The 19,755-nt window shown below is 36.3% G+C and overlaps 1 protein-coding gene across 7 annotated transcripts in view; it reads left to right on the top strand.

Moving 5' to 3' along the window:
* LMBRD2 (LMBR1 domain containing 2) overlaps nt 1–19,755 on the top strand; it is a 43,051-nt gene that overhangs the window by 8,746 nt on the left and 14,550 nt on the right. For 6 of the 7 annotated variants that reach the window (XR_005531481.1, XM_039250535.1, XM_039250536.1 and 3 more), the window contains exons 2-10: nt 4,022–4,259; nt 4,519–4,616; nt 5,989–6,084; nt 8,885–9,052; nt 10,253–10,463; nt 13,539–13,613; nt 14,989–15,102; nt 15,462–15,645; nt 18,998–19,179. Coding sequence is in view for 6 of the 7 variants with exons in the window: in XM_039250535.1 (XP_039106466.1) it covers nt 4,086–4,259; nt 4,519–4,616; nt 5,989–6,084; nt 8,885–9,052; nt 10,253–10,463; nt 13,539–13,613; nt 14,989–15,102; nt 15,462–15,645; nt 18,998–19,179 (1,302 nt within the window). In the remaining variant the exon portion in view is untranslated. The remainder of the gene's footprint in view (nt 1–4,021; nt 4,260–4,518; nt 4,617–5,988; nt 6,085–8,884; nt 9,053–10,252; nt 10,464–13,538; nt 13,614–14,988; nt 15,103–15,461; nt 15,646–18,997; nt 19,180–19,755) is intronic. The other variant, XM_039250538.1, reaches the window with a different exon arrangement.

The following is a 19,755-nucleotide window of genomic DNA, read 5'->3' as shown; positions in this document are numbered from 1 at the left end:
ACACACACACACACACACACACAGCATGAGCAGGGTAGGGTCAGAGAGAGAGGGAGACACAGAATCCGAAACAGGCTCCAGGCTCTGAGCTAGCTGTCAGCACAGAGCCTGACGCAGGGCTCGAACCCGTGAACCGTGAGATCATGACCAGAGCCAAAGTCACCGACGCTCAACCGACTGAACCACCCAGGTGCCCCCTTTTTAATGTTTTAAATGTCTGTTATTTTTGAAAGAGAGAGAGATACAGAGACAGTGTGAATGAGGAAGGGGCAGAGAGAGAGGGAAACACAGAATCTGAAGCAGCCTCCAGGCTCTGAACTGTCACCACAGAGCCAGACATGGGGCTTGAACTCATGGACCACAAGATGATGGACTGAGCCGAAGTCAGACACTAAATCAACTGAGCCACCCAGGCACCTCTCTGCATCACAATCTTGATTCACTATTACGATATTAATTACTTGGATCCGTGTAGTTAGTCCATGGACCAACAAAAATGCCTAAAATTGATTTTACAAAGGTGAAACAAACATACTGCATTCAGTTAGTAAAGGTAAATTATTTTAAAAGCATAGAGAGATAAAAAATAAACCATTTGCTGGTGTCTGTATTATCAGCTTTTATAACTAAAATTATTTTCAAGTGTTGATGATTACAGCTTTGTAGTGCAACTTAACGTCCAGAATTGTGATGCCTCCAACTTTGGTTTTCATTTTTAACATTACTTTGGCAATTTGGGGCATTTCTGCTTCCATACAAATATCAGAATTGTTTGCTCTAGCTCTGGGAAGAATTCTGGTATTATTTTGATAGGTATTGCATTGACTGTAGATTGCTTTGGGTAGTATTGACATTTTAACAACATTTGTTCTTCCAACCCATGAGCATGGAATGTTTTTCCATTTCTTTGTGACTTCAATTTCTTTAGTAAGCTTTCTGTAGTTTTTAGTGTATAGATTTTTTAACCTCTGGTTATTCCTAGGATTTTTTTATGGTTTTTGGTGCAATTGTAACTGGGATTGAGTCCTTGATTACTATTTCTTCTGCTGCTTTATTGGTCTGTAGAAATACCACAGATTTCTATACATTGATTTTATATCCTGCAACTTTGCTGAATTCACATATCAGTTCTAGCAGTTTTTTGGTGGACGCTTGGGTTTTCCACTAGACTGTCATGTCATCTGGGAAGAGTAAAAGTTTGACTTCTTCCTTGCCTATTTGAATGCCTTTTATTTCTTTTAGTTGTCTGATTACTGAAGCTAAGATTTCCAACACTATGTTGAGCAACCAGGGTGAGAGGTCTTTTAGTTGTGGGTCTTTCGTACGTGGCCTTTATGATCTTGAGGTATGTTCCTATTTTCTTGAGGGTTTTTATCAAGAGGATGCTGTATTTTGTCAAATACTTTTTCTGCATATACTGAGAGGATCATGTGATTCTTATCCTTTCTTTTATTAATGTAATATGTTGATTGATTTGCCGATATTGAACTAGCCCTGCATCCAGGAAATAATCCCACTCAATCATGGTGAGTATTTCTTTTAATGTCTTATTGGATTCGATTTGCTAGACTTTGTTGAGAATTTTTTCATCCATGTTCCATCTGGGAATTTGGTTTGTAGTTCTCCTTTTTTAGTGGGGTTTTTGTCTGGTTTTGGAGTAAAGGTAATGCTGTCCTCATAGAATGAGATTGGAAATTTTCTTTAAATTTCTATTTTTTGGAATTGCTTCAAGAATAAGGTAAGGTATTAACTTTTCTTTAAATGTTTGGTAGAATTCCCTTGGAAAGCCATTAGGCCCTGGACTTTTGCTTTTTGGGAAATTTTTGATTACTGATTCAATTTCTTTACAGGTTATGGGTCTGTTCAAATTTTCTATTCTTCCTGTTTCAGTTTGGTAGTTTATATATTTCTAGGAACTTCTTCTAACTTGCCCAATATGTTGGCATATAATTGCTCATAATTTTCCCTTGTTATTATTTGTATTTCTGTGGTATTGGTTGTGATCTCCTCTTTAATTCGTGATTTTATTTGGATCCTTTCCTTTTTGATCAAACTGACTAGGGATTTATCAGTTTTGCTAATTCTTTCAAAGAACCTGGTTTTGTCGATATGTTCTGTGTTTTGTTTTTTTTTAAATATTGATTTCTGCTCTAGTCTTTATTAATAATTTCCCTTCTGCTGGTTTTGGGATAAAGAAGATATCTCACACACACACACACACACACACACACACACACACACACACACAGGAAAATTACTCCGCAATCAAAAAGAATGAAATCTTGCCATTTCCAACAATGTGGATAGAACTAGAGTGTATTATGCTAAGTCAAATTATTATCATATGATTTCTTTCATATGTGGAATTTAAGAAATAAAACAGATGAACATAGGGGAGGGGAAGGAAAAAATTAAGATAAAAAGAGAGAGGGAGGCAAACCACAAGAGACTTTCAAATACAGAGAACAAATTGAGGGTTGCTGGAGGGGTTTTGGGTAGGGGAATGGGCGAAATGGGTGATGGGCATTAGAGAGGACACTTATTGGAATGAGCACTGGGTGTTATATGTAAGTGATGAATTACTAAATTCTACTCCTGAAACCGTTATTACGCTACATGTTAACTACCTTGGGTTTAAGTAAATTTTAAAAATTAAAAAAATATTCTCAAGTGTATTTTATTCAATAATCATTGATAAATTTTTCTGCGTATAAAATAGGTAACTTTCTTTAAAGAAAATAATGTTTATATAGGTAAATGGAAAAGTGATAAGTATATATTTGACCCCTGAACAATACAAGCGTCAGGGGTACCAAACCCCCCTGTACGGTCTAAAATCTGTGTATAACTTTTGACTTCCTGGAAACTTAACTATTTATGGCCTACTGTTGATGAGAAGCCTTACCCATAACATAAACAGCCGATTAATACATTGTGTGTGTGTGTGTGTGTCTGTTCTGTCTGTCTTACTGGATGATCTTGACATTTATTTTATAATATGAGTATTTTTCATAGTAGTATAATTAGCATACAGCATTATAGTAGTTTCAGGTGTATGACATAATGATTCAATATATGTTGTATGCATATTATATACTCATAATAAAGTAAGCTACAGAAAAACTGTTAAAATCATAAAGGACATACATTCATAGTACTCTATTTTAAAAAAATTATGTATAAGTGAATCTTTAAAAAAATCTATGTATAACACAGTTCAAACATGTGTTGTTTAAGGGTCAACTACTATGTTTTGTGAATCAGTAAATAAGAATTTCAAGTCATTAAAATTGTTAGACAAGATTATCACACACACAAATTATTTCAGACAAAGGAAGTGTTTTCAAATGGTCTTTTTCTTGCTGTCTCTCCCTCTTTTGGAACATTATAAGTAATGGACTATGGAAAACTTTATTTTACAAAGTGTCTGATTACTTAGGATCTAGTCAATAGTATATTTGTACAAAATTCCTGTTGGGACTTACAACTGTAAGGAAGAAACTCCAAATGATACTATTGAAGTGGTTCACATTCAGTATTATTTTGTAATATTTTCAGAACTAGTATTTTCATGAAGATAACTTCTTCCTGAAGATACAATTGATGTGAAGATTTTAGAATCTGTTTTTAAAAATAAGATATGCATTTGAGAGTAGGAATTATCCTTTTCCATTTGTTTCTTTTTTTTTGTTTTGTTTCTTTTTGAGAGAGAGAATGTACAAGCGGGGGTGAGGCAGGAGAGGGGTGGACAGAGGCTCCAAAGCAGGCTCTGCCCTGACAGCTGCAAACCTGATGTGGGCCTTGAACTGACCAACTGAACCATGAGATCATACCTGAGCCGAAGTGGGACACTCAACTGACTGAGACACCCAGGCACCACCCCTTTTCCTTTCATTTGTAGTCCAGTGTAAAGCCTGACAATTTTCCGAAGAATTTATTAATACGTCAATAAACAAATATTTAGGAAATTTCCAAGTTGTTATTTCCTATGTTAATGCTACTTTTTTTTTTTCTTTTCCAGTTTACAGATATGATCCAGACCTGCACATGAATGACTTTTGGTTAGTCAGAGTGAACATTCAATAATGAGTGGTGCAGCTTTGGGACTTGAGATTGTTTTTGTCTTTTTTCTGGCATTGTTCCTACTTCATCGATATGGAGACTTTAAGAAGCAGCATAGACTTGTAATTATTGGAACACTGCTAGCTTGGTATCTCTGCTTTCTTATCGTCTTCATACTGCCTCTGGATGTTAGTACGGTAAGAGGTGAAACTGAGTTTGGCAATTTGAAAGGCAATTGGAATCATACAGCATGTTTGAGATATGTTAGTTCTTAAAACAGCTAAATTATATAAGGTCATGCTTAACATTTCGTATTTAAATCTTACTGTGTGAATTTGATCATTAAAAAGCATAGCCAGGAAGGTCACTGGTGGATAGGTTGATAACCCCCAGTATCCCTTAATTGCTTGGTAACCTTTTGATTTTCATTTTTAAACCATGTGTTCATTGGTTTAGACAATATACAACCGGTGTAAGCATGCCGCTGCAAACTCAAGCCCTCCTGAGAACAGCAACATTACAGGATTCCACGCAACTGCTACCCCGGTTCCAAGGTATTTTTTCCTTTTTTTTTTTTAATAGTATAGAAGAAAAATTGTTTTAAAATTGTCAGTTCTTACCATTTGGGATTTAAATTTATAAAAGTTGACCCTCATTCTCTACTCTCCCCCCCCACCCCTCCCCACTCCCATCCTTTGCTAGTAGACTTTTAATTACTTTGTATTCTATTTAAATTTAAATCTTAGCAAATTTTACATATTTATTGGTGCCTTGTCTTAAATAAGTTTTACATATTTATTGGTACACAAGGCCTCTTAGTAAATGTTAAGCAGAAACTTGGAGAAGACCTGATGTTTTTAGTCCTGGTTCTGCCTCTTACTAAGAATGTGACTTCCAACAGGTTTTTGCTTCTCAGCCTCTCTCTGGTCTAAAAAAAATTCATTTTCTCTTTAGCCTGATTTACAAAGTTGTATAAAGGACAAGGGGATCATTCTATATGTAGGATGTTCTTTTCATAGCATGCATCTTTTGAAACCATTATAGTTTCAGACTGAGAATGAATAAAGTTTAAGTTATCGAAAGGTTATGTTAAATCCATATCAAACTTCCAAGTAAATAGCTTTAATAAATGTTGACTATAGCTTTTACCAATACCCTTAGTAGTGTTTGCATGCTTCTTTATGCAGCTTTTATTATTTTTTTAACCTAACCTGAATAAGGGTAAATTTAAAATGTAGATGTTACTCCCCTTTAAAACACATTAAAAATTGAATATGGATCAGCATCAGTTGTGAATCGTTGGAAGCCCCTGGACTAAACAGTATCCTTAGAGTCTGGGAAGACTATTCATGAAAAATACACATATGTTCAGAAAATTCAAACAGAACTGTATATACAGATACTGGCATCTCTGTCGATGGGGTCTGTGTCACAGTGACTGATTAGTTAGGGCTTCAGTTACCAGGAGTTAATCACCTAATTTCTTTCACCTTCCTGTTCCCTCTCCCCAGAAAATAACCAGCCCCACAAAATGGAGTGTGTATTTTAAAGACTGTCATCAATTTTAAAGGCAGTCAAATCAGAGATTTAGTTTCATGACATATTCATTCACTTTTAAAGACTCAACATTATCAGTGTATTAAGTGAACATTACACCCTCTTTTACTCAACGACTAAAAATACACTGAAAGTTGAAAATTTAAGTGACATTCCTCTCTAGAACAAACTGTTTTGTTCCCTTTATATGTTTTGTTTGTTTTTAGTTTGACAGTCCGCTTTGAATTTTAAATTTTCTATGACATTTTGGAAGCTACAGTTGGTAATTTAATATCTGATTGTAAATGAACTTTGCCATGCACAAGTCAACTGTATAACTTACTTAAGTAGTCATCATTTATTAATTGGCTATAAATTGTTGTTAAACAGCCGACATCCATGTTTCAAGCCATGGAGTTACATTCCTGACGGAATCATGCCAATTTTCTGGAGGGTAGTATATTGGACATCACAATTTTTAACATGGTAAGTGATAGTGAAGGATAAAAAGGTTTTAAATTTTGGCTAAAGTAAAAAGAAAAAGATTATACTTTCTCCGTGAACTTTCATGTTTTAGGGTTTATTCAAGTGTTGCTTTTTTTTTTCTTAAATCTGTATATTCTCCTTTTCTGCTCATTCACTTCTCTCCCATCTTAAAACAAATGAAAAGAAAAACCCCCAACAAACAAGAAACAGAATACAGAAACCAAAATTTTTCCTTGTCACCATTCCTTCTAGCTATAGCCTTCTCTCTTGACCTTCTTCCATTCAGCCTTCCTCCAGTCTCAGTTTTACATGAAACTGCCCTTGCTGAGGTCATCATTGTCTCCTGCTTAGCCCAACCTGCTGAATTTCCTTTATGGATTCTATTTCTGTGGCCCATTTCCCAAATGTTAGCATTCCCTAGGGTCTCATTTTCGGTCATCTTATTACCTGAGCCTCTCTGTATAGCTTTAATTGTAGCCATAGTTGGATGCATTCCAAGTGTTTCTTTCTACCCACAATAGCTTTGTCTTTCTGCCAGGCTCCACACTCACATTATTCACTGCGTACTGAGCATTTTAGATATTCTGCAGGTAACTAAGCTATAAAACTGAAGTTAGTGAATATTGCAATAGAAAAATCACACGGCACAGTAGGGTAGTGCCCATATAAATTCATGTTCATCTAACTTGTTCAGGCTCCAGCATTGCCAGACTACTTCTGTGTGTCTCTAGTCTGCTCGCTCTTTGTTCTCCACTGCAAATGCTTCTAATCACTACAGACCTCAAACCTCTAATGTTCCCTTTGTGGCTCTTTCTCTCTCTTTTACATCCTAGAATCAATCACCTTTTCTCCTTGCAGAGTACTTTACTTTCTGCTTCACAGTAAAAATAGAAGTCGTCAGATGACAGCTCTTTCAGCTTCCCACCAGCACACCTCCCTACTTATCCTTTTCCTCTCAAAGAATGGGAGAGTCAGCGTCAAAGTGATTTCAAAGTGAAATCCCTCTTCCTGAAATATGGACCCATCTCCTTCAGCTCTTATTCCTTTACTCACAGTTCCAGTTTCAACAAAGCATACACAATTCTCTCATCCTTTTAAAAAAGAAAAGAAAAAAAACCCCAAATCTCTAAAATGCAACCCTTTCCAACTTCCTAGCTTCTAACCTCATTGATCTACTCATCACAGCTTAGTTTCGGGAGGGTAGCTTTTTTTTTTTGAGAGAGCGAGCACTTGGACCTTAGCAAGTGAGGGAGGGGCAGAGAGAGAGGGAGACAGAGGATCCAAAGCAGGCCCTGCCCTGACAACAGAAAGCCTGACTCGAGGCTTGAACTCAGGACCCGAGACATCATGCCCTGAGCTGAAGCCAGATCCTTAACTGACAGAACCAGCCAGGCGCCCCTCAGGGTGGGGGAGACTTTTTTATTGAAGTATAAATTAATACAGAAGAGTGCACAAATTGTGTTCAGTGTGACTTTTTTCACAGTGAGTACACCGATATAATCGGCACTCCTATGATATTATAGAATATTAATAATGTTCATGCTAAGTCTAGAAGATTCCCTCATGCCCCTTTCTCAGTCATACGCTCCCCAAAGGTAGCCATGATCCCAACTTCCATCACTATAGATTAATTTTACCTATTTTTGAGCTTTATAAACATGGAATTAATATGGTATATTTTTTGCATCTCTTCTTTTGCTCACATATTTGGAAAATTCATCTGTGTCTTATTGTGTGTGCCAGTCTTCTCTGCTTTGTCATTTCTGTAAAAACTTCCATTATATGAATATACTGCAGTTTATCCTACCCAGCCAAATTTTTTAAATGAAATGTCTACATTTATTGTCTTCATTTCCTCATTGCTTACTCTTTCCTCACCGCATTGAACCCTATTTTCTAGCCCCACTTCTCCATTCACACATACAGGTTCTTAATTTACTTGACTTCTTGGCAGCATTTGATTATTGTTTTCTCTCTCCAGTTTGAAACACTCTCTTCTTCTGGTTTTTCCTCTGTATGATCCTTGGTTTTCTTCCATATCTCTCTACTGTTCTGTCTCCGTCTCCTTTACTGGCTTCTCCTCCCAGTTCTCTACCTCTCCTTTAAAAGATGATCTTTCCAGGGTCAGCCTCGGTTCTTTCCTTCTCATTCTACATATTCACCCTTCCAAATCTCATCTACTGGTGTTATTTCAGAACCACTGATATGGTCATGACTCCTGTATCTGTCTGTATTTCTAATCCTGTCTCCTGAGTGCTGCAGCTGGATAGCTACCTACTTCCTGTGCAGCTCCTTTGGGATGTGTTCTAAGTACCTCAGATCAGTGTATTCACAACCAGTCTTCTCCCCTCCTGCTTCTTACCGTTATCACCACCCCTTGCCCTCTCCCACATAGTCCCAGTTTTGTTCCTTTTAAGTCCGTTCTTCCTGCTGAAGACTTACTGCTCTTTAGAAAACTTAAATTTGATCACATCTCCATTCTTTTGAAGAAAAAGATTCCTCATTGTCTGAATGCAGTCCAGAGTCTTCATAAAACCTTTAAAGGCTTTTTTAGATTTATTGTAAGTCACTCATGACACCGTAGTACTCTCTGGCTCCCAGAAATGTGCTTTGGTCTCCCCAAAATCTAATATTACAAAAATATTCAGTCATCTGTTATAGTTTGTTCAGTATTAATAATCACTCAAAATCATATTTATGAAAAGAACTACAACATTAAAATTGAAATTCACATAATTCTGGTATTTTGGAAATAGACATATCAAGTGTTTCTGTAATTATATTTTTCCCAACCGTCTAGGATTCTGTTACCTTTTATGCAGTCCTATGCAAGATCCGGAGGGTTTTCCATCACCGGGAAGATCAAAACCGCACTGATTGAGAATGCGATCTATTATGGCACCTATTTGCTGATTTTTGGAGCATTTTTAATATATGTAGCTGTAAACCCACATTTGCACTTAGAATGGTAAGAAAAGTTGTTTTCTTAACATTTTTATGTATATTTGTATTTTTAAAAATTTATTTTTATCTCATGGGCGGTTAAAGAGACATCGCACTGAGAAACATATCAAGTTATATGTTTTATAGAATCTCCAAAAAGAACTCCGAATAACTCATATTTCTAAGAAGAAAAAATGGACTGTTTAAATGTAGCTATTAGATGAAGGACTAATGCTTTGTCTAATAGCTATGTGTTAGAAGTATTAACCCTTATGATTTTTTAAATGTTTTTATTTTAATTCCAGTTAGTTAACATACAGTGTAATATTAGTTTCAGGTGTACAATTTTGTACATGACAAAATGACTTTTTTTTTTTTAATGTCTGTTTTTGAGAGAGCCAGAGTGCACATGCAGGCAAGGGGCAGAGAGAGGAGACAGGATCCTAAGTGGGCTCTGTGCTGATGGCAGACAGAACAATGTGGGGCTCCAACTCATGAACCATTAGATCATAACCTGATATGGGGCTCAGACTCCTGCACCGTGAGATCATGACCTGAGCCTAAGTCAGATGCTTAACTGATTGAGCCATCCAGGCATCCTCTAGGTTTCTTTTTCATTAGAGCTTGTGAATATTTTTTCTTTTGTTCTGACTATAGCTTGAGAGCATTTTTCTCTTCAGTGTTAGATTCAGACATTATAATAAAATTGAAATCTGTATTTTATGTGTGAACTATATAATGTTATGTGAAGAAATCTCAAAAATTTAGGAATAGAGTAGTAATGGTAATTCTCACTATTGCATTCCTGAGATTTGTATATGCCTCAACATAAAATTTTTAGGCTTTAAAATTTTTTTTCAGGCTTCTCTTGGTTAATACTGAGTAAGAAAGCACCTAATGAAAAATATCTTTTCTTTGGGAAAAAAGATATAGTTTTCACCATGAACTATCCTAGATTCTAATTTTAACTATAATAGAGCAGTGTTTCCTGAGTTAAAGTCTATTTCTGCAGTCATACTCTAACTTCCTCTTAAAACGCAGACATTATCTGCTGTTGCTAAAAAAGTAGTTGAGGATTGGAAGGTATACTTTTTGTCATGTAAAATCCTAGCCATCCTTTAGGCTGTTTTCTGAAAAACTGTTGAACACTAGTTAGTTTTATTTTATATTTTTGTTGGGAAAACTTATCTCTCATAGCTATCTGCTTCTGTTTTCTCTGTCTCAGGAACCAGCTTCAGACAATTGGAATAGCTGCTGCAAATACATGGGGCCTGTTTCTCCTCGTGTTGTTGTTGGGATACGGTTTGGTAGAAATTCCTCGGTCGTACTGGAATGGAGCAAAAAGAGGTTATCTACTTATGAAAACGTATTTTAAGGCAGCCAAACTGATGACAGAAAAAGCAGATGCAGAAGAGACTTTAGAAGATGTCATGGAGGTAATAAGCAAGTGTATACCTTACAGTCACTGTTGGTTTGTTGCTGTTGTCATTAGCACATTGATGAGCTTCACACTGAAAATTTGGTGATATGCGGTCCTTCAGGGTGTCCCGTCCAATAGGATGGCTTCCTCTTGACCGTTCAGCTTCATGACTTGTCATCTCTACCTTGGAACCCATGGTTTCAGCTATAATATATTTAGAAGTGCAGGATTATGCTTGTCATCTTAGGGTAACCTTGTATGCCCTTCTTTTACCCTTAAAAGTCCCTCCGATTAGATGAGTAATTATATGGTTATCCTGACAGGTCCTCCTTGGTACTCTAGACTCTTAGACATTCAGCAGCCATTGCTCCTGTGAATGAATAAATGAGCAAAAGGATGTGTTTTGTGATTGAAAAATCTAATACTGGCTTTTTGGCATTCCTTCCCTACAAAATGTAAGAACTGTAGCAGAAGACATTGATTCAAAATGTAGGAGTAAGTCTACAGATAGTATTCTATTACATTTCCTTAGGCAGCTACTGGCTGTTATTACATGTTTCAAAAGAAAATAATGTATGTTTGATAATTTTTGTTTATTTCTGATATATTTGGAAGTTTATATTTAAAAATTTGGATTTTTTGAAGAAAATTGGAAAATTTATATTTAGTAATAAAATAATTTTAAAGATAATTTAAATTTGAAAATGTTCCTCTTAAAAGTTCGTACTAAATTCAGTTGTTTCAGATTTGAGGAATATGGATTTCACCAGTTATTCCGTATTCCTTCAAGAAATATAAATCCTGGGGCGCCTGGGTGGCTCAGTCAGTTAAGCGTCCGACTTCGGCTCAGGTCACGATCTCACGGTTTGTAGGTTCGAGCCCTGCGTCATACTCTGTGCTGAGAGCTAGCTCAGAGCCTGGAGCCTGCTTCGGATTCTGTATCTCCCTCTCTCTGACCCTCCCCTGCTCATGTGCTCTCTCTCTCAGAAATAAATTAAAAAAAAAAAACATTTAAAAAAAAGAAATATAAATCTAGTTAATTATGCAAGATCTGGATTTTGCTAGGAGGAATCATCAATAGTGAAGAAAGATCGATTTTGTTGTTGTTTGTTAAGTAGGAACTCTCTACTGAAAAATAGGATGTGGAAAGCTAGAACTGGCATTGGTGTCTTATTATTTTATTTTTATCTTATTTTTTGAGAGAGAGCGCACACATGCAAGCAAGCAGGGGCAGAGGGAGAGGGAGAGAAAGAATCTCATGCAGGGCTCAGCCTCAAAACCGTGAGATCTTGACCTAAGCTGAAGTCAAGAGTTGGACACTGAACCGACTGAGCCACCCAGGTGCCCCAAAAGTTATGAACTTTTGAAGGAGCCTTAGATTTATAACAGATACAGCAAATATCAATAGTTAACTGTTTCTGTACTTATTTTTATGTAATATGACTGAAGAATTTAAAGGAAAAATAGAATATTTTATGGATGATATATGATCAGACTGTATGGTTCATATTCAAACTTGTGCTAACAAGTCAACAAATCGTTAAGGCAATTTGGGAATAGAAAATTGTAATGATGATTCAAGCATCTTTTAAGAACTCAAGTCTTTCTTATCCCTGCCATATTTAGGTTACTCGTTGAACTCAAATAAATCGTTATAAAGGCCTTCTGGAGTACTTTGCTTTTCTTTAGCCTGATCGAGTGCTGCTCAGGCAGGCACTGACTCTCCTTTTCCCTAAGGTCACATGTACTACTTTCAGTTCCTTGAAACTCCTTTTGCACTTCTACATGGAGGCCTTTGTACTGGCTGTCCCACAATTTGGAATATTCCTGCCTCTTCCTTTGATTGGCTGACCTTACTCCTACTCAAGCTTTTTATCTCAGTTTGAATAATCAGTTTATCAGAAAGCCGCCTATACTAGATTACACAGCAGTTTCCACACCATTCCTGCTTGAATAATCCCTGTTTTCCTCATTAAGCTGAGCTCCTGACAGGAGCAATGTCTGTTGTTACAGGTTATTCCTAAAGTCTGCATATTGTGAATTTTGATGGTTATTGCTAAGTCACCTTCTGAAAACTGTTCTCATTTTTAAAATTTGTAATTGTTTTAATGAGTTTGACTATCTTTCCAGACATTTATTGGCCAATTGGATTGCTTCTGTGTTTTCCCAATTTTGTCTTGATTTGTAACAGCACATATATATTAGGGAAAGTGATTTATTTTGTCATATAAGATATAAATATATTTTCATAACTTTGTATGCCAGGTGGTTTCCCTGCCTCTAGTTTCGTATCCCTTGAGGCCATTCTCTACAATCAGAATATTCTTTTTAATGTCCTGATCAGTTTTCTTGCCTCCTAGCCTTTGAACTCCAACTTTTTAAAAATTTCATTAGTATAGAGATTATTGTTCTTCTTTGGGATCTACTAGTTACAAAGATTCCCCTTCCTAACTCTTTTATACCTTTCATAGTCACTAAATTGGTTATTAAATTAGCTTATCACCAGCCTGTCATCTTTAAAGACCTGTAACATCATGTCCTCCTACCACACCCTCCGGCATGGATTGTGGTGACCTTACACCTAGCACAGTTTGTTCTTTATAAATGAATGTGGAATGAATCAGTAGTTGTGACTGCTGTAGAGAACTCTCCCATTGGAAAGGAGCAGGTGCTTTGTGACGCTTTTTGCCTGTTGCTTCTTCCTCTGGTTTCTTCACTGTCCTTTAGATAATGAGATAACTGAGCTTGCTGAACAAGGTGGAAGAACACAGCATTGCAAAGTTTGTCTGATCCTTCATGACCTTTTTATAATGCTTATTCATCTTTGTGTACCAAGAGGCAAGTGATAAGAGAATAAATCTTTAAAAAACACTAAAAAACATGAGGGTATAGAAATTGCTATTCTGTAACTTTGTATTTTTACTTATGTTCTTAAGAACTTCTATTTGGTGAACAGAACTTCATGTATATGCTAAGTAACTTGGGTTGAAATTAAACTTATGAGAACATATATAGTACCTAGAGCAGTCTCATATGAAATGTATGATGTATAGAAATAGAAATATTTTTATTCTTCTTCCTGTTTTTATAGGAGGTTCGTAAAGTGAATGAAAGCATCAAGTATAATCACCCATTGAGAAAATGCGTTGACACGATACTTAAAAAGGTAGTCATATTCTCATCTTTCTTCTTTGGAAATATAAATTAGTAGACTATAACTTTATAATAAAAGCATCAGAAAAGTATGAGAACAGCCTATGACTGTGGTTTCCCCATCTCCTTTCCATTTTTGTGGAGATTTAAAAAAAAATTTTTATTGTTTATTTTGAGTGAGAGAGAGATAGAGTGTGAGTGGGGGAGAGGCAGAGAGGGAGAGAGGGAGACATAGAATCCAAAGCTGGCATCAGGCTCTAGGCTCTGAGCCATCAGCACAGAGCTGGAGGTGGGGCTTGAACCCACAAGCCGTGAGATCATGACCTGAGCCAAAGTCTGACGCTCAACTGACTGAGCCACCCAGGCACCCCAGTTTTCATGGAAATAGTAACCATAAATCAGTAGTAATCTATACATAGAATTTGTTCTTTTGTTATTACAAGGTTAACGTTGAATTATTGGTAATTATTTTTCATTAAATGTGGATGTAGAGGTTAAGTAATGTATAATAATTGCGGACACAGTGATGGAGATAGACCTTCACAGTTTCTAAGTGTGACAGAATGTGGTCACTAAAGGCACATGTCCCATAATAAACCAGAGCCTTAATAATCTCTTTCAGTTGCTTCCAATGTGTCATTTTACGATATATGAAACACATTGTAAAATGAATGACCCTGTGAGATATTTAACACAGATATTTAACAAAAAGCTATACAATTATGGTTTTGATGCATTGGTATTGAATTAGGGTATTCATATACTTCCAAAATGATCATTCCAAAAATGGACTTCTCAATAGTTGTCTTTTCAATCATAGGACCATTGAACTATTTCTTTTTCTATATTTTAAGTCTGTTATACTGATTATTAGCTAGTGTTCCTCTGGCTAAGTTGATGGTCATGAGAATCAGCTCTCTAATCCTTTCTCTTATATTGCTACCTTTTGAGACCTATTCAGGGAGGTTAAGTAACTTGCCCAGATTCATACAGGTAATAAATAAATGATAGGGCAGATGACTCCAAGTTACGTGTTTGTTTTTCTGTACAACACCTTTGAAAAATTCAATGTCTTGGGTTTGCTGCATTTCTTTCTCATTTTTAGCTAGGAAAATTGTTGACAGTTTCATTAGGTGCCTACATAGTCTAATCCTCTCAAGTACTAGTTTGCTTCATGTAGGTGAACTTTCAAGGTAAGAAGACACTTAATACATCTCCTAGAAAATTTTCAAGAAAATGTCAGCAACTAAAAATTCAAGTATCTAAAGACCCCAATAAAGGAAGATGTTTTTGAGAAAGTTAGAATGCCCAAGAATACCAAGTTTTTAAATAAAAATATTTCATGTTTTTGCAAATGAGTTTTAAAAATATCTATTTGTCCCTTTTAGTGCCCTACAGAGTATCAGGAAAAAATGGGTAGGAACATGGATGATTATGAAGATTTTGATGAAAAGCAGAATACCTACCCAAGTGAAAAAAGTCTGGTAAAACTACATAAACAGGTAACTTTATTAATGATAGATTTTTTTACTGATGATTTTAATAAGATTTATAATCGCTGCCCACAAAAAGGGAATTTCGAGTGAATGTGTATTTGAAGCTTTCTTTGATCCTGTGTATTATTCTTTGAAGTGTTTTGACTTTTTGTTTCTCAACAGGGGTACTGTTGGCATTTGGGGAGGGAAAATTACTCATTGTTACATATGTCATACAATATTAACATTCTTGGCCCCACCCAGTAAATGCCACTTGCCACTAACACTTCCCCATTATTGTGACAATCAAAACATGCTCTCTGGCAGGAAGATGAACCACTGTTGGATCAGAATACTGACAGATCTACCCAAATTCTCTTTTTTAGGTGATTTATTCAGTTCAGAGGCACCGTCGAACTCAAGTACAATGGCAGATTCTTTTGGAACAAGCATTTTATCTAGAAGATGTAGCAAAAAATGAAACTAGTGCTACTCGTCAGTTTGTTCACACCTTTCAGTCACCAGAGCCAGAAAATAAATTTATCCAATATTTTTATAATCCTACAGTTGGTATGTAATTTTACATAAATTTCAGAATTTAAAGATGAGAATTTTTCTAGAGGAAAAGAGTATATGTTTTTCCCAATGCAGAGTTGAATTGTATTTGTATTATTTGAGATATACCATGTAGCAATATTATGTATCTGCTAAACTTCCCCCTCCAAAACTGTTTTACTTGTCATACAACATATAATCTATCAATTTCCACAGTTACTTCACAGATAACCAAAATGCTATGCAAAAATATATGCAATATATCAAGCATATTATGTATTCATAGTACATACTTAAAATAATTAGAGTTTTAAGCAGTTTTACATCACAAGCTTGAGTCTCTTCTTCAGTCTTGAAATACTACTAACATACTCCTCTAAGAAGTCCTCTTTGATTATTTATATCTGTTAGTCTATTTAGAAAACCTATATAAGTAGTCATAATTATTTCATTCTCTTTAATGATTATTTATGACACTCTCTCAATGTTGCTGAATTGAGTATGAAGAACTTAATGAAAATATGCCCAGTGTCACAGTATTAAAACTTCCATTTACCTTATTTATTTAAATAAACAATTATGTTCATTTGACTCTTTTTGCCCTGTTTGATCTTGAGTATGAAGACATAATAGGCATAACATGTCTTAGAAAACTACTTCAACAAAGATCTTTTCTAATTAAATGAAAGAAATACTTGTTTTCATTCATTCAACAAATATTTGAGACATATATGCTGTATATTGTTGGGTGTTGGTTATATATCAATTAATCTAATGACAAAATTCCTATCCTATGGAATGAGAAAAATAGGCAATGTACACAGGAAGTATAAGTATAAAGAAGGTATAAAGAAGATCCTGAGTAGGTAGTTGGCTACAGAAATGGGAGTTCAGAGAAGTCTGATCAGCCAGTATAAATTAGGTCATCAACAGTATACTGGTGAGCCAAGTGTCAGAATAAAGTCAACAAAGAAGTGATTGGGATAGACAAGAGAAGGTCTGAGGACCAAGCTTGAGGCACTCCAGAATGTAGACATCAGGTTGATGAGGAGGAACCAGGAAAAGGCTAAAAAGGGAGTAGCCAGTGAGATCGGAAGAAAAACGATGGTGACGTGTTTTGAGGAAAGGCATATATAAAGTACCTCTCCAAATGTTATAGATAGGTTGACTTCAGAAAAGTGAGGTGGGGGTAGAGGGGATTAAAAAGCCAGTTGGTTTAAAAAAAAAAGAGACCAATTGGAGTTTAAAAGAAATCAGGAGGAGAGCAGTTAGAGGCTAGGAGAATAGAAAATTCTCAAAATGTTTTCCTTATAAAATGGAGTAGAGAAAAGAGATAGTAGCTGAAGAATGGCAGAGTCAAGATAAATTACAGCTTGTAATTTGGGAATGATATCTTGGAGGAAATTTAGTGAGTGAAGATAATGGCTGGGGTGATGTTCATGAGTAGCAGAGATGAAATAGGAAATAGTGAACAATGTAGAGATTGCCCTTAGATTAGGAGGTAAGGCACGAATGTATCTAAGCAGGTGAGAAGAGGTGGTGGTAGAAACTTCTGCCAGTTTCTCAGTGAAATGCTGAGAATAAGCATACAGTAAGAGATTTTGAAGATTTGAAGAGAGAAGGTGCAAAATAGTTGCGTAGGAGCGAAAGCGTAGGAGAAGATTGAATTAGAGGAAGCCAGCCAGTCAGTGCTCAGGGTCCACCTGAAGTTGGTGATTAGGAATTTGGAATGACACCAGTCAGCAAAGTTGTGTGTCTTACTCCTAAAGGATGCAGTTCCTTGGGGGCAGGCTCAGAGATGCCAGGGAGTTGGATCCTAACCAGGGTGTGGTCTTGCTTAGGAAGTACAGGGAAGCAAGAGGGAAAAGAAATTGAGATGCTGGACCATAATTATCCTCAAAGACTATGGAATGTGTACTGGTTAAGGAAGCAGCAGGATACCAGAGTATTAAGTGGCAATATAAAGGTGGTAAATGAATGGATGGTTAGTCCAGATAGGGTCAGTCAGTGAGATTGGATATTAGGTGAAGGTATTGCTTGGATACAGGAATGCTGTAATGCTCTAATGAGATTGATCATAAGGAAGGAAGGGCAGTAAGAGGTTTAGGGATGATTGGGAATGAGTAGTTTCGATGGGGTGGAGGATGAGATCACTGGAACAAAGGAGGTCAAGGAAAGACTCTAGGATACTGAAAAAAGAGATCACCAGTGTGGACATTGCATTCATCAGGAATTGTGCTGAGAGTAGGGTTGAAAGATTTAGAGTGTGAGTCAAGAGCTCAACACTTCAGTGAATGAAGTGAAAATGTAGCTTTTTCAGTTTGGTGAGCTTTTCTCTTCTCTTCTCTTCTCTTCTCTTCTCTTCTCTTCTCTTCTCTTCTCTTCTCTTCTCTTCTTTTCTAATGTCAGACTTGGGGCGCCTGGGTGGCTCAGTTGATTGAGCATCCGACTTCGGCTCAGGTCATGATCTCACAGTTCGTGGGTTTGAGCCCCGCTTCGGGCTCTGTGCTGACAGCTAGCTCAGAGCCTGGAGCCTGTTTCAGATTCTGTATCTCCCTCTCTCTGACCATCCCCTGCTCATGCTGGGTCTCTCTCTCTCAGAAATTAAAAACAAACAAACAAACATTAAAAAATAAAAAATGTCAGAGTTAACCAAAAATTGCCAGAATAGTACAAAGAGTTTTTGTATATCCTTCACCCAGATTCATTTGCTTTATCTTTCTCTCTGTATATGTATTTTTCCTTAATCTTTTCAGAGCTGAATCCAGACATGATGCCTCCTTGCTCCTAAATGTTGCAGTGTCTATTTTCTAAAAATAAAGACATTTTCTCATATAACCAAATACAATGACCAAATCAGGAAATGAACTTTGATACAGAGCTGTTACCTGTACACCATAATCAGATTTTGCTAATTGTCCTAAAATATTCTTTGTAAAAAATCCCAGATCATGTATTGTATTCATGTGTCCTGTTGCCTTAGTTTCCATTAATCTGGAACAATTTCTCAGTCTCTGTGTCTTCTGACATTGGTGTTTTCGGAGACTACAGGCCAGTTTTTTATTAGATGTCCCTGAATTTGAGTCTGATATTTCCTCATGTTGGATGCAGGTTTTGCATTTTTGGTGGGAATATTGCAGCAGTGATAATGTGTTCTTCTCAGTGCTTCATAGCAGGAGGCACACGATGTCAGTCTGTCCCGTTACTAGTGATTATTTGGTGAGGATCTACCTCCCTGGTTCCTCCAGTGTGATATTACTGTTTTCCTCTTTGTAGTTATGGATCTTGTATGGAGATATTTTGAAACAATATAAATACTGTAACTCCTTTATGATTTTTCCTAACCATTTTTTCCTTTATCTTCCAGAATGGTACTGGGAATGTCTTTTGAGACCGTGGTTTTATAGGATACTTGCAGTGGTTTTGTCCATCTTCTCTGTGATTGTCGTGTGGTCAGAATGCACATTCTTTAGCACTACACCTGTCTTATCCCTCTTTGCAGTCTTCATACAGCTGGCTGAAAAAACATACAATTATATTTATATAGAGGTCAGTTTATATCTTTCATAAACATATGTCAGTTTATAGTCTAGTCATCACCTTTGTTTTTTCTTTATATAATAATAGTGAAAGTTCCCCGACAGTGTTGTTACTCAGACTTTGAAAAATGGTTTCATCCATTTATTCAAACCATACAAACTAAGAACTGTGTTTGAGGATAGATAACAAGGTGCAAAATAGTACAGAATTCTTTTATGAGAATACTTTGATCCTGTTGATGCCAGTGAAGCTACATAACACACAGTCTTCACAGGAAGGGTAGCCAAGGGCATGGGAGAACCGGCTCACTTCAGGAGATGGATTTGAAACTTATGGACAGGATGTTGAACTGGTTAAGATGTAGATTTTTTTCATAAATTCATGTTCTTAGGTGGCCAAAAAAAATCTGTTACTGTGTTTAAACCAGTTACAGGTGTTTAAAACCTGAACTGTGTTCTAAAATTTTAGAATGTCAATAAATGCTGGTAGAAATAAAGGATAATGTTTGTGAGAGTATATAAAGTGCTAAGCTCCATTAGTCTTAAGTCTGTTAGTCTTAAACTGGTTCTGCTTGTTTTTATTTTT

This window comes from Hyaena hyaena, unplaced genomic scaffold (assembly GCF_003009895.1).
Source record: "Hyaena hyaena isolate Hyena2069 unplaced genomic scaffold, ASM300989v1 scaffold_372, whole genome shotgun sequence".
Classification (NCBI taxonomy): Eukaryota; Metazoa; Chordata; class Mammalia; order Carnivora; family Hyaenidae; genus Hyaena; species Hyaena hyaena.
This window is presented reverse-complemented; position numbering and strand designations above follow the sequence as displayed.